At 43.8% G+C, this 14966-nt stretch overlaps 2 protein-coding genes across 2 annotated transcripts in view; both read left to right on the top strand.

Annotated features, from left to right (window-relative positions):
- LOC148899626 (multiple epidermal growth factor-like domains protein 9) overlaps positions 1 to 3290 on the top strand; it is a 57945-nt gene extending 54655 nt beyond the window's left edge. Inside the window, exon 6 of the mRNA XM_088995016.1 lies at positions 460 to 3290. Coding sequence (XP_088851142.1) covers positions 460 to 950 — 491 coding nt within the window. The 3' untranslated portion in view covers positions 951 to 3290. The remainder of the gene's footprint in view (positions 1 to 459) is intronic.
- A 3225-nt stretch (positions 3291 to 6515) lies between these two features.
- On the top strand, positions 6516 to 14672 carry dph7 (diphthamide biosynthesis 7). Its single transcript, XM_088995013.1, has 10 exons — positions 6516 to 6743; positions 6953 to 7125; positions 8331 to 8461; positions 10494 to 10581; positions 11014 to 11108; positions 11219 to 11376; positions 12175 to 12247; positions 12315 to 12380; positions 12461 to 12633; positions 14039 to 14672. Exons 2-10 carry the CDS (start codon positions 6994 to 6996, stop codon positions 14446 to 14448), a joined length of 1326 nt encoding a protein of 441 aa, XP_088851139.1. The 5' UTR covers positions 6516 to 6743; positions 6953 to 6993; the 3' UTR covers positions 14449 to 14672.
- The last annotated feature ends 294 nt before the right edge of the window (positions 14673 to 14966 follow it).

The following is a 14966-nucleotide window of genomic DNA, read 5'->3' as shown; positions in this document are numbered from 1 at the left end:
TTTACCTTCTTTTGAATCTTTCTTCTGGGGCTGAGGTTCTGTGCATCTACTTTGGAAAATGATATGCAAATGTACGACCTTATAACGTCCGGAAGCATGAAGCAGGCTTCTGATTGGCTGCCGTGCCGAGTTTGCAAATTGCCAAAAGAACCGAAATTCCAAAATTTCCAAACCGAATGAAGATTTTGAAATCGGAATCATTTATTCCGATTTGGAAATCAAACGTTTGCTATACAGAATAAAGCAAACGTTTGATTAGAAAAAAAATATTTTGTTTTTTTTCCTTGAACAAGTTGTCGGCCACCCGGGCGGAAACGTTTTGTAAGTTGTACGCCCGACGTAAAGGTTGCATGGCCCGGGCGTCCGGGCAGACGTTATTTCAGACACTGCTTTAAATGAACATTCAGTGACTGTCGAATAAATAAAATATGTAATTGTCGAATGTTTTTCTCTCCTCAGCACCTCAGCGTATTCCCACACCAGCAGGTCGACCCAAAACAGAGACCCCCTCCCCGAGTACAGCTTCATCCTCCAGCAGCAGTGTGACCTCCACCAGACCAAGAGCCAACTGGAGCACGACACTCAGCACGGCCGCCACTTCTCAAGGCCTGCTGACTAGTCTGAGCAGCCCCACAGACAACACCACGGCAGCTCTGACCGACGTCTCCTGGACACAGTTCAACATTATCATCTTGGCCGTCATCATCCTGGTGGTGGTAGTGCTGTTGGGCTTTGTCGGTGGGGTGTACACTTACAGAGAATACCAGAACCGGAAACTCAACGCGCCTTTCTGGACAATCGAACTGAAGGAGGACAACATCAGTTTTAGCAGCTATCACGACAGCATTCCCAATGCCGACGTGTCAGGCCTCCTGGAGGATGAGGCCAACGAAGTGGCACCCAACGGTCAGCTGGCACTCACTACACAGGGCAACTGCTACAAGGCTTAGCACCCCCAAACCCACCCTGGAACTGGAATCCTTACATTTACAGATCAAATAAAGCTGCTGCAAAGTAACAACTCCAAAGCCCACTCCCTTCCCCTTCATGTATGGCAGACTTCAGAATGCATTTCCTCTGTTGTTTTTTTCCATGTGATTTTTAACGGTGATCGGTGAGCAGCGTCCAAAGAAAAGTGTTTTATTATTTTTGTGATTTCAGAGGACAGTGTTTGAGTTGTCTTGGAATTGAAGCTTGAACCATCTGCTGAACTAACAATCTGCTGAGTACCAGTGAGAGAATTTACAGTAAATGAGCCAGGCATTTTCACACGTGTTCAATGGACGTTTGACTGCTTTCAGTTGATCACGCTTCCTGTGATCATAAATTGAGACAATGATTGTTATTTAATTCCTGTTGGCACTGTTATGAATTATTTATTTGGTTGACGTTTCTTCCTTGAGGGAAATGCTGCATATGTATGAGGTGTTTGTTCCCGTGTGCTAATCAATGGTAGGTTTCATTGGCCAATTTGTTTTTTCATGTATAGTTTCTGTGTTTTGAAGACAGAGAGGGGACAATGAAGCCTGCTGGCAATCGCATCAGTTGTCTTTTACTTCCTAACTTTTTTTTATGAAAGCATGTCAGTACACTTGATGTTTCCTAGAGAAGTGTTTTTTTTTCTCTGAGACTTCAACAGCCATTTATGAAAACACACTACAACAACTGCAGACCAGTGACGTGTAAAGTGCTTGCAAAAAAAATGTAACCGTACACAGTCGAATCTGCGCATTTGCTGAGGTTGGCAACGGCCATTTGAAAATAAAATGCTCATTTCAATGTGGAGGCGGGGCTTGACAACTAAGCCTCAGGTAATTAACTTTAAAACATAGCTATTATTCAAATATAAACTTGTGCGGTCTTCACATATTTGCATTGCCGCTGCACCGGTGTATTTTGTTACAATATATCTTACACGGGTGTAAATTTGTGGAGCGTTCACACGTAAGAAGCTGCTTACTAAAGAGTCGCATGTTCACCTTGTTCCAGCCCCGCTTTCCGTGACCTTGCAATACTATAGGAATAATAAGGAAATAAACGTGAGGGAGAGAGAGAGAGAGAGAGAGAGAGAGAGAGAGAGAGAGAGAGAGAGAGAGAGAGAGAGAGAGAGAGAGAGAGAGAGAGAGAGAGAGAGAGAGAGAGAGAGAGAGAGAGAGAGAGAGAGAGAGAGAGAGAGAGAGAGAGAGAGAGAGAGAGAAGAGGAGGGAGAGAGACAGAGAGAGAGAGAGAGAGAGAGAGAGAGAGAGAGAGAGAGAGAGAGAGAGAGCGGAAGTACAATAGAGCACGAAATACCGTGTATAATCAAATTTTCTCACTCAAAGGGAACTAATCTAACCCTGTTGCATTCACACGTCCCATTTTATATCTGTGCTGCTCAGAAAACTAGCATTTATTCCAGAGTAAAAAGTTAAACCGCCTCTTGAGCAGGGTTAAATTTGCCCCGCTTCAAGCTGTTTTCAGGGGGTACACCAGTAAAACGTCGCGCGTGTCAACACTACTGGGTCAGCCCCGGTGCTACACCGGAGTAAAGGTTGCCATGCGAACAACCTTTTGGTTAATAGGATGTCTTTTTTTAACCAAATGGGTGTCACTGATCATAAAGAGTTTGTCCAATCTATTTGTTAAATCGTGGTTGTCAAATGTCCCAGGGAAGTAACCGCAGATGTCTCGCAGAGCTTGATCGTGGCGTGGAGTCGAGCAGGTCGTGCTGTGAAACTCCCTAATGCTGAGCAGCTCTCTGGGAGTTGCGTGTGCGTCTGCGTCTGAGATATTATCTGCTGCTGTTCTGCGACGGCTGCTCTTTTATACTATCCAGCCGTGGGAAAAGTGTCAGGCTGAGATTCCCATCAAAGCCGCGGTGCGCACCTGTGCCGCCACAATCACCTGCACATCAAATTTGCCCCGCTGTGAAATATTCATCTTTCTCATTGTGGCTTTGGCTTCTACTGTTAAAAATCCGTATTCCCACAGAAAATGAGTAATGCTAATTTAGAGACTTAATTCCTCAGGTACTGACTCTTTCCCTAATGTGATCTCTGTAAATTTGTACAGTGATCAAATGTAAATAGTTGTACAGGTAGAATATTGTGCGTCACTCAGCGGACTACCAACCGCTCACTCACGAGGGTGCCATGTTGTAAATCAGTCCACAGCTTTTTATACATTTTCGTTTTCTTTTTGTCATGCAGATGGACGACTCCAATGCACCGCCAACTCGAAATGAACAACGGAATGTGAATAATACCCCAAAATCAGTGCTCTAATTTGTAAATAAATATGATTTAACGGTCTTTGTGTTTCCGTCATAGGTTCTTCAAGGTTTTTGCCTTTTCCCTGACTTGGCCCACCATTTCAATACAGACGCAAACCTACACACAAACACACGCACGCACACACATACACGCTTTCTAGCTGTCCATCATAAGTGATGATTACGCTTGCTCCAAGGGAGGGGAATGTTGGGGGTCGGGGGATTGTGGGGGGATGGGGGTTAGTGACGCTCTCGCTGATGCGATTTCTCATGGGCATAGAGCCCAATCCTTGAGCCGCACACACGTCCGCCGATGGAACATGGGAGGCCGGACGCCAGGGGGGTACCAGCCGTCCGCTGCTGCCGTTGAATGTGTCTCCCTAATTGTACCTAAGTTTTGAGTTGTGTGGTATTGATGTTGGCCCTGGTGTAGTCCTTGAGGCGTTGATTTTGCCCCCTGCAGAGCGCTTTGCGTCTTTCAGCTGTCTATAGAGGACTTGCCGTGATCGGGCATGCGGATGGTGTGTCCAAACCACCGAGGATGTTTCTTTGCAACTGCCGCTTACATGCGGATAGAATTTGTGCACTGAAGGATGTCTGAGTAGGGAACTCGAACTTCCCAGGACAGGCCAAGGATTTTCTGCAGGCTACGGATGTGGAAGGCCTCAAGGGTAGTAATGTGCCGGCGGTATGTGGTCCATGTTTCTGCCCCATAGAGGAGAGTGGATTGGATTGGATATGCCTTTATTAGTCTCACAGTGGAGAAATTTACATTTCACAGCAGCAAAGTGCCAAGTGGAGAGACATACTGCGTTGTATTCGGCAATCTTGGTACCAATTCTCAGGTGTCAGTTTGCAAAGACTCTGCCGCGTAGCTAACCAAAGGATGACGAGGCTTTATTTATACGTTTGTGTACTTCAATGTCAAGGGAGCAATTGGAAGACAAAGTGGAGCCAAGGTAGGTAATGTGATCCACTATGTTTATAGAAATGCCATTGATTTAAAGGCTGGGTGGTGTGGGAGTTGGAGTCACAGGTTGGAACATCTCATCTCATTTTCCGTACCGCTTATTCCTCATTAGGGTCGCGGGGGTTGCTGGAGCCTATCTCAGCTGTCTTCGGGCACGAGGCGGGGGACACCCTGAATTGGTTGCCAGCCAATCGCAGGGCACACAAAGACATACAACAGTCACTCTCACACTCACACCTAGGGACAATTTGGAGTGGTCAATCTGCCTGCCATGCATGTTTTTGGAGTGTGGGAGGAAACCGGAGGACCCGGAGATAACCCACGCGGGTCCGGGGAGAACATGCAAACTCCACACAGGGAGGCCGGACCGGGACGCGAACCGGCGACCTCTGCACTGGGAAGCCGGTGTGCTAACCACTCGACTACCGGGCCGCCCAGGTTGGAACATGAGATCCGTTTTTTTTAAGTTGATCTGGACACCAAAAGACTGGTACAAGCTAGAAATTGTTTTTAGTGCATGCTGCATAGATTCTGAGCTGCGAGTTAGTACAGCACAGTCATCGGCATACTGAAGTTCACATATGTGGCAGATATCTGTCTTTGTATGGGCCTGGAGCCATCTGATGTTGAAGAGGTTTTCATCGAGGCAGTACTCCACACAGATGCCATCTTCATGTCCGATGCCTTTGTGAAATAGGCATGTGACAGCAGAGAGGAGGATGTTAAAGAGCACTGGAGCCAAGACACAGCCCTGCTTCACCCCAGCGTTCATCCCAAAGAGCTCTGACTGGAGCTCTGTGAAGAGTACTCTGACTTGCGTCCCGTCATGCAACTGCTGGAGGATGCAGAGAAACTTGGGTGGTACCCCAAGTTTGGAGCCACACACACTCGCATGTGTGTGTGTGTGTGTGTGTGTGTGTGTGTGTGTGTGTGTGTGTGTGTGTGTGTGTGTGTGTGTGTGTGTGTGTGTGTGTGTGTGTGTGTGTGTGTGTGTGTGTGTGTGTGTGTGTGTGTGTGTGTGTGTGTGTGTGTGTGTAGGAAATGACTTCCATTGCCCGTACCCCTCGGCCTGAGGTCTGTTACACATGCACACACCAAAGGACACACACAAGGACATTCATAAATTGAATGTCACACAATTGTTAAATAAAGAAAATACTGTTCCTCATTGAAGATGGCATAAACCAGGAGTGGGGGTTGGGTTCCGCCAAGACTGCTTTTTGTCATCGATTCTGTTCATAGCCATGAAAAATTGACAAACAGTATCAATATGTTGTCACTTTTCAGAGGACTTGCATTTCAAAAATAAAATAAGATCCGTATCAGGGTGGTCTGGTTGGAGAGCTGGGGTGCTCAAGTTTTCCCCAGTGTTGATTTGGTCCAGGGATATCGAAGATTTTCCCCTTTACAAGTTTTTAAAATTTGCTGAAAAATAACGTCAGTATGCACTCAACTATGGTGGTGCTTATTTTACTTTTATTTGTAAAGTCTCCTTGGGTGCTTTAAAAGGTGCTTGAGGGTTTTAAAAGCCGCTTATAAATGTTTTTTCATTATTATTATTATTATGATACCTACTTTTTCTATCTCCACTTGAGAACGCGTCTTGGCACTGTTCTGAGAGTTCTTATTCTTCCTCGGTCAACGTGACCATTACCTGACAGCCAAGAAACCGCTTGGTTTACATATTTTTTGGGTATTTACATCCAAACCACTGTCGGGCATCAAAATGCTTTTGTTTTGAAGGTGGTCCCCGTCGCACTCTCGCTCGCTCGCTCGCCGCAGACGACCGTAAAGCACAGTGTTGTCAATCGAAGTGGCGGCTCACTTCACTTCGATTTTGCGAGTGGAGGCTGGCTTGACCGCAGTTGACTTCGATTTTACGAGTGGAGACTGGCTTGACCGCAGTTGACTTCGTTTTGCGAGTGGAGGCTGGCTTGACCGCAGTGATATCCGACCAAGGCTCGAGGGGAGGAATGTGTTCCATCCAGGACATGTGACGTCACGGCTTGGAGTCGGTGCGAGTAGTTCGTCACAAAAACTTTGCTTTTTTCCCCTTCATATTCACATTTAAACCCATATTTTTGTTTAGGGATGCCAAAAATAAAGCTCTGTTTTTGTTCAAGGTTTGCAAATTATTTTCACTAGTTAATAATTTTCGCTCGCGAGTTGTAGGGTCCTCCCCCCGCTCGGTGACGTCGCGGTCCCCCGACTAGCCCAGCCCTCAAACATGCAAATAACAAGCACCGGACGTTTCAATATAGTATCAAGAATTTGAAACTAATTTTTGAACGGGATGTTGAATTTGTTTTCTCGTTGCTTCTGGAAAACTAGTCATGTATATTCATTTTTGCAGGTATGAGTAAAATGGCCACGGGCCCGTTCTGATTGTTTTTGTGTGTGTGTTTTTTCTTTTGTTTTGTTAGTTTTTTAGGTATTGGGGTGGTCCAGACATACACCGGAAAGCAAGGCGGCGCTAAACAGCCTGCACGCCAATATCTTTTATGCCTGGAAGTGTTTTACAATGTAAGTCCATCCGAAAGCCATTTATCTTCCTTTTTGTCGATTGTCGCTCACATGTGTAGGATATAGCGTGGTCGCTACTGTCAAGCTAACTTTAGCTTTGAAGCTAGATAGCGATTTTACGAGATTAGTTTGTCAAATGATGCTTTTTTTGTGTACCTGTCTTTTTTTCAACGCATGATAATAAAGTTTACATTAAAACTGCTTTCCAGCTTTTGGATCATAACCATAGCGTTATGCGGAGAGGTTGGGCATGGCTTGGAAGTCACGAACCCGCAGCTTGCAAGTGTTTGACACCGAGTTGAGTGCTGACACCGTGGAATGGTGCCCTGTCTCGAACTGCCACCGATACCTGGCCTGCGGGACTTACCAGCTCCAAAAAGGGGTGAGTGACAACCAATTTTTGGAGCTGCCAAACCATTGTGGTTCGGTTGCAGTCGAGCAAAGTTGCAAGTGGCAATTTGTGGGTGCCAGCAGAAACAATTCAAATGCTCTCTTTTTTACTGGAATACGTTCGACGTAGCTGACTCTATCAGGGGTACGTCTCTTGGAAGAAATACAATGGGAATGTTGTTGTCTTGTTTCCTTTCGACTTCAGTCCATTCAAGGGCGACAACTGACCACTACGAATAATCAAGATGTGTCCTCTGTATCATGCACTCTTACATCAAGTCTCCTATCATCACAACCTCAAATCTCCTCTTTGGCGCTTCCTTGTGAGCTCCCACTCGGCCGCTCTACTTCCAGCAACCATCTACAGATCAGTGCTCTTCTGCACATTCTCAAAATCATCTCTATGTTGACCTCTCTGGCTTTGTGAAGAACACTTTAAGCCTGTCCTGCCTCTCAATGAGCTCGTCATCCTGATCTTTTTCATCCTCCTCGCTCCCAGAGCAAATCTTAACATCTTTAACTCTGGCTCTAGCTCTGTATTATCTCTTTTTTTTTAAACAGCCCTCATTGAATTTTGGACAAATCTCACCAAATACTATGAAAATGAAATATTACCTACAGTATGAATCAATAAATTATACAGTTCTTGTTTCCAATCATTTCCTCTCTGAAATGTATGTTTTGTTGAACACAAAGCTTATCTTGTTCTGTTGCATTAACGGCGACAGGTGCACACGTTGGAGATATTTTTTGACATGTTGTGGAAGAGCATTAGTATTTATTTGTTCAGCTTGTCAATAGACATCTCCGGCATATCAAGTGTGCATGACAAAAACGAAATAATTTGTATGAAATCTTTTTGGGGCCGATTTTGTGAAATTGTAATATTTTTTTTCGATGAAATCAGTATCATTAATTAGTGTTCTGTGAGACGTTACCAGGTGTGCTGCGGTTTGGGAGTTACTGTATCAGTCATTGCTAAAAAAAACACAGCATGTCTGTTCTTCACTTTCACTTCAGCAACAACTGAGATTTTGGACTATTGAGTAATTGATTAAATGAGTAATGTGTGTTATTAGCTAAAGTCTTTTGTTTTTGGTCAGCAAAAACATTCTTCATCCTGACTTACGAGCATAAGCAGTGTTTACATTTTCCTGAACATTGATGCACATTTCCACTTTGATATCCGTGCTGTAGAAAGGGGACAAGGATAGCGCCCCAAGCCGGACTGGTCGTTTGTACCTTTTTGAATATCAACAAGATGCTTTGGGTCCTCCTCTCACTGAGCTACAGCGTATCGACACACCTGCCATTTTAGATTTGAAATGGTAAGAACTTTGGTAAGACTTTTGTTGATATATGATATACAGTGGGGCCTCGGTTTATGAACACCTTGCCTTACGAACTTTTCGGTTTACGAACGTTAAATTTATGAAAATTAAACCTTGGATTAAGCACTACTTTTCGCGATACACACCCCCCACCATGGCTGGCGGAGTAATCTTCGGCGGAAGAACACCAAAGCACACGACCGAACAGCGCCCGGGCAGGCCTACTTTTCCACACCCCCTTTCTATGAGTGCACACGTTGATCGTCTTGAACGATACTTTTCCTGTTATGGGACCGAAAAAGACCCCACCACAGGCTCGTGTTCAGCCGAAGAAGACACAAAACAAAATTACAGTCGAGGAGAAGAAGGAGATCATTGAGAAACACGAACGAGTGAATCTCAGCCTGACACATTTCCCACGCTGTGTGTCACTTCCCTGAGAGTAACTTTCTACTACCATTTTACAAATGAAGAGCCCGGTACCGATATGCTAAGCTCACCATTGCTACACAAAGGCGTTATTTACTCGATGCTTTCACGTGACTAATGACACCGAACTTGTCACAAGCGAGTTGACAGCTGGGGTGGGGTTGCCAGCTGCTGTCAAGCCCCTGATCACCTATACTGGGACATTTCAACGAGTCACTGTCACCTCACCAGTGACATGGTTACGACGCCTCGCGTCTCGGCAGTGTCTTGGACTTGCCAGCACAAGAGTTTGCTTCGCCCGAGGTGATTGTTAGCCGCGATTGCGTAAGTTTGTTGCTTTCCGGGATCGCAAGTTTTTTCACCCCCGCGTGCCATTTTATTTTGCCTAGCTTGATAGGCTGGACGGATCGCCCCCGCCCGCCTTCTTTTGTCGCGCGCGTTATTCCGAGTCCGTGGAATCATCAGACTTGCGCCTTTTGTTGTAATAAAATCTCTGCCAGCATCTACGTCTCTGCCGCCTGCTTAGGGATTCCGACAAGTCAGCTATCCCTGTCACACTCGGAACGTGACAGTATCATTGTATTCAGCTGATAGAAAAGGCTTGGCATGATGTTACCCTTCGATCTTTGAAAGCAGCATGGAAGAATTTTTGATGTGCAGGCTTTTATTGAACAGTTCCATCCAGAAAAGAGAATCATCAACATGATTTTCGATAATGTGATGCCTCAGTTTCGTAAGACCTTACAAGATTTTCGCTTGCAAGTTGTAGGGCCCTCCCTCCTCTCGGTGACGTCGCGGTCCCCCGACTAGCCCAGCCCTCAAACATCCAAATAACAAGCACCGGATGTTACAATATAGTGGTTATAGAAAGCAACAGGTGTCAATTTACAGCCATCAACGACCATCACAAATGTAAATAAAGTGACTTTATTACATAGTGCAGTGTATTTCCTTCTTACAATACAGTAGCACATTTATTATACATAGAATAAGGTATGTTGTGTGTAGTTTTAAGGCTTATTTAGTTGAAAATTATATTTTATGGAGACCTGGGAACGGATTATTCTCAATTTAATGGTTTCCCATGGGAAATTAATTTTTGGGATACACACTTTTCACCTTACACACTCTGGGAACCAATTAAGTTCGTAAGCAAAGGCCCCACAATATATATATGTATATATATATATATATATATATATATATATATATATAGTAATATATATATATATCGATATTCACAGGGAGTCCGAAAAAATATCGATATTCAAGGGACTATCGATATATCCGATATCGATATAACGAGACTTCACTGTATATAACGATATTTATATATATATATATATATATATATATAGCACCTGTTGTTGACAATGATTTTGACAATGATTTTGCGATCTTCCCCTTGATTTTGTGATTTGAAAGTTAATGTTTTTTGAGGTCCTATTATCAAGTACTGTATTATTATATTATTTCTTTTATAAAGATAATCAATACATTTGTGTTTATTACAAGGGCTTTGACTGCATCTTGTCAGCAGTCGACTTTGAGAGCATCCAGATGTTGCAGAAAGCTTATGAAGCAATCTTTATCTCCTCAGGTGTCATGTGCCTGTGTCAGAAAAGGTTCTGCTGGGATTGGCTGCTGCCACTGGAGAACTACACCTGTATGCACTTGCAACCTGCCAGGTGAGAAATGTGCCTCTTGAGGAATCAAGTTTCTGAATACACAACATCGTAGTGGTCCAATATTAAAGACTATCAATCAACACAATGATATGGATTGGATATACCTTTATTCGTCTCACATTGGAGAAATTTACATTTCACAGCAACAAAGTTATGACAGGAAGAGGAAAGGAAAGAAAGAAGTAGAAAAACAAAATACAGGAGCTGCTGGAAAGGCAGCCACTCTCGCGACGCCATCTTGAAGTAAAAAAACTAAATAACAAATAATATGACAATACAAAGAGACAGTCAGACATTCATTTTTCAGCACTTGCTGTACCCTCTTTGTGACATGAAGCAGTATATATGCGTAGTATTCAAACGTGAAACATGTTGTATATTTCCTTTTTTTTAACTCCAATGATGCGTTTGGTTATCAACACTCATAAGTAGGAAGGCAGCAGCAATCTGCAGACTCTGAGCGACGCGAAACTGGGGGCAGACCAGCTGGCTCTGTCCTTAGATTGGTCCACTGGAAGAATGGACAGGTAAGAGACTTACTTTGTCTCCTGTAGAGCCCGTTTTACTTTCCTGAATATGGCAGGTAATGCTAGATGAGGCAGGTAAATTACTAGGTTGCTTTGTCTCATTCGAGCAGCAGTGATGTGCGGGCGGTTTGCAGCGACTCTGCGGGTCATGTCAGTGTGCTGTCTTTGGCTGAAGGTGCTCTGGTAACTTTGTCACAGTGGAAGGCCCACACCTTTGAGGCATGGATCTCAGCCTTCTCCTACTGGGACACGCAGTTGGTTTACTCAGGTAATGACACCCTTTCCTGAAATTGTCTCACTGTTTCACACAAGTCAGGTCTTGCAATTTTGTTGTATTTTTTTTCCCCCACCCCATGACTCGTTTCAGAAGACAACTACTCCCGCTTACTAATAGCCACTTCACCGCCAATGACTAGAAATGTTTCAGTTTTTTCCCAGCTTTTTTTCCTGCCATGTTTGTTTCATTGACGACACAACAGGCAAAGAGTTAACACGTTGACTTCACAGTGCAGACGTACCGGGTTCAATTCCAGCTACAGCCTTCCTGTGTGGAGTTTGCCTGTTGTCTCCGAGCCTGCTTGGGTGTTCTCTGCTCTCCTCCCACATTCCAAAAAGCATGCATGACAAGCTGATTGGATACTCAAATTATGTGTAGGTGTGAGTGTGAATTGTTGTTCGTTTCTGTGTGCCCTGCGTTTGGTTGACAACCGGTTCAGGGTGTCCCTCACCAACTGCCCGAACGCAGCTGGGATAGGCTCCAGCAAGCCCCCCCGTTGGAAAATGAATGAATCCCACTTTCAAGAAAAATCCTTATTGTGGACGCTGTGGTCAAAGTACATGCTTGGGCCACACAAACTCATTTGTGAAACATATGTAAAGCGTAACATTTTTGGTAAATCTCTCCATTAATCTGTGACATTGAGAAAAACTTGTCTTATTACCCCACATTATGTTTACCTCCCGACTAACTCTTTCCGTCAATCTCCTTATTACTTGGTCAAAAAGGTTCGCGACCCCTGAATTAGAGCAAATGGGATGATCTCTCGATATGCCTGTCTGTTGCCAGGTGGAGATGACTGTAAACTGAAAGGCTGGGATCTCAGGATTGGGCCCTCCAAACCCACTTTCATCAGTAACAGGTAATTAATCTCCTTGTCCGTTTTGATGGAGCAAAAACACAACATTTACAGGTCATCTTTCACAAAGGCACTCGATGGGTGTGTGCAGCATTCACAGCAACCCACATAAGGAATTTATTCTGGCTACTGGCAGGTAAACTTCACATTTAATAATTGGGTCAAGGAATACGTTTGTATCTAGTGTTGGTTTCGACTTGTTTTTTTCTCCAACAGCTATGATGAAAAGGTACTGTTGTGGGATGGTAGAAATATGCGGGAGCCTTTCAGTGAGAGTCTGTTGGGTGGTGGGGTGTGGCGGCTCAAGTGGCATCCGACTCACCAGCATCTTCTGCTGGCAGCATGCATGCACAATGACTTCCACATTCTTCATTGTCAACAAGCCATTGGTGAGTAGAAGCATATGTTCTGCACCAAGAGAACCAAGGGAATGGAACACGTTCTTTATTGATACATCATCTATTGAATTGAAAATAACCAAATCTGCTGATTTCGGTTTCTCAAAAGTAAATGATGTCCGATTTCTACAGTGCCCGATGAAAGCAGACGATGTGTGTTTAATCACATGCAGACATTTGCAAGTACAATGATACCTTGGATTACGAACTTCATTGGTTCCCAGACAGAGCGTGTATGGTGAAGAGTGTGTATCCCAAGAAATAATTTCCCATAGGAAACTATTTCTTGGACACTAAAGGGCAACCGACGTCACTTTTGTTTTTTAACTGACATCAGAAAAACGTTTTATAGCATCTAACATACCCAAAACACACAGTATGTTTTTATTCAAATGCAAAACACCAATAAAAATGACTTAAATTGTCCAAAATTGAGCTGCGAATTGGGCATTTTCAGAAAGTCCCGCCCCCAGTTCGTGACGTCATGCCAAGACGTCTTGCATTGCTGGAGAATCCAAACAATGGTTTCAGATTCGGAGAATATGCTTTCTTGTTACACATCCAGTTATGAATATGATTCAAATAGTTCTGAAGAGGAAAGCATACATGTTTACAATCGAGTAAAGAAGTCCTTCCGTGTCATTTTGAGGCATCTGGACTGCGATGTAGCGTCCCACAAAGGAGGCAAAAAAATGGCGACCAGCTCCTGTGAGAAATCCTTCCATGGATCTTGGACTCCCTCTTCTGGCGGCTTTTGGGTGCAACACAAGGTTTTCAAACAAAACAGTACAGCAAAATACATTGACGCGATAGAAGGACGCTACAATTCGTCTTTTTTTACGGTGGGGGGGTCCTTTCATGACGTCACATACGGACTCGTCACCAACTCAAAAACAAGACTTCCTGAAGTTCAGCGCGAGTCTTAAAACGTAAAATATAGCTATATGCGGTGGAATCTTATTAAAATACGCCCAGTAGAAGTCATTTGAAGCCATTTTACAAATTATGGACACAACTTGTCCGGAGACCTCGGTTGTCCTTTAAGTCATTTTTATTGGTGTTTTGCATTTGACTAAAAATATCAGCCTGCGTGTTTTGGGTATTTTAGATGCTATAAAATGTTTTTATGATGTCAGTTAGGAAACAAAAAATGGTGTCGGTTGTCCTTTAAAATTGTTGATTCCATGTAAATATTGCCTTTACTGTATTACTGCCACTCAAATTGTATTGATGGACATGAGCTGGGTTGGCTTGCTGATCATTTCCACCGAAACTGTTTAATCTACGAAATCAAAGAAAGCCTTGCAAAAACAACGGTTGATGTCCACGCAGTACATGAAATGGCTTTGTGAGGAATTGACATTCTCTGAAAAAAGTTGCACCTTGCTTCATCCAGAGTCCAATAAAGGAGCATGTCCCGTTGTGGCGTCCTACATCCTCCACAACTCACTGGCCTATGGGGCGGACTGGTCCCAACTGTCCCTGGAGGAACCTGCTCCTCTCTCCCCTCCAACTGCAGAACCAACGAAATGCATCACTGACAGCGGAGGACACCTGCGAATCCAGTATGAATCTCCCACCGCCAGTTTTGATACTTCCCTCGAGGATGATTGTGGCCAATACATCCCAGAGGGCATTGCGCCACCATCGACCACCTCTCATGCAGGCAACGCAGTCACACCGGATGATGATGCCTCTTCATTGTCTTTTCTTCTTGCAAGTTGCTCATTTTATGATCATATGCTTCACCTGTGGCGGTGGGACTGGTCGCCAGTCGAGGCACAGGTCGAAAAAGATCTGCGTTGATCAAATTTCTGACTATTATTTGGATCTGTATGGTGTATAATGTACAGTTGCGCAATAACATGGACAGTTTGGTTTCCTGTTGACTGATTTTTGAGCAGGTATTTATATTTTTGGAGTGCTCTGAAATGCTCAATGGCATTGCAAACAATTTCTGTACACAATTTCACCCTTTGTTTCACAAGTCGAGAATGATTTTTAAATAAAAACATTAAAGAACACAGAAAGATAGACATTATTATTGATTCAAGTAGCCATTCACAACAGACACATTTCAATGTAATTTGCACCGGACCTGCTTATATTGTACATATGTAGCTGGAGCAAGTCCTCAAAATGCTATTTTTCAAATTTGCGAGTCCAAAAATAAAGATGGAGGATGTTTCATAGGAAGCTTGACCTGCCAATTGCATAACTCACATATTGACATCACCAAAGTGTCAATGCCATAGCCTTTAACTACCTTGCAACTCAAACACATTTCAGAATTGCATAACTCATCAAGTTTACCAATTATTGTT

This window comes from Hippocampus bargibanti, linkage group LG04 (genome assembly GCF_051943395.1).
Source record: "Hippocampus bargibanti isolate YZ-2025 linkage group LG04, ASM5194339v1, whole genome shotgun sequence".
NCBI classification, from domain to species: domain Eukaryota; kingdom Metazoa; phylum Chordata; class Actinopteri; order Syngnathiformes; family Syngnathidae; genus Hippocampus; species Hippocampus bargibanti.
This window is presented reverse-complemented; position numbering and strand designations above follow the sequence as displayed.

Coding starts and splice junctions, on each gene's coding strand:
- dph7 (XM_088995013.1), top strand. CDS start 6,994: ATGGCTTGGAAGTCACGAACCCGCAGCTTGCAAGTGTTTGACACCGAG. Junction 7,126..8,330: donor CTTACCAGCTCCAAAAAGGG/GTGAGTGACAAC, acceptor TCCGTGCTGTAG/AAAGGGGACAAGGATAGCGC. Junction 12,634..14,038: donor TCATTGTCAACAAGCCATTG/GTGAGTAGAAGC, acceptor TGCTTCATCCAG/AGTCCAATAAAGGAGCATGT.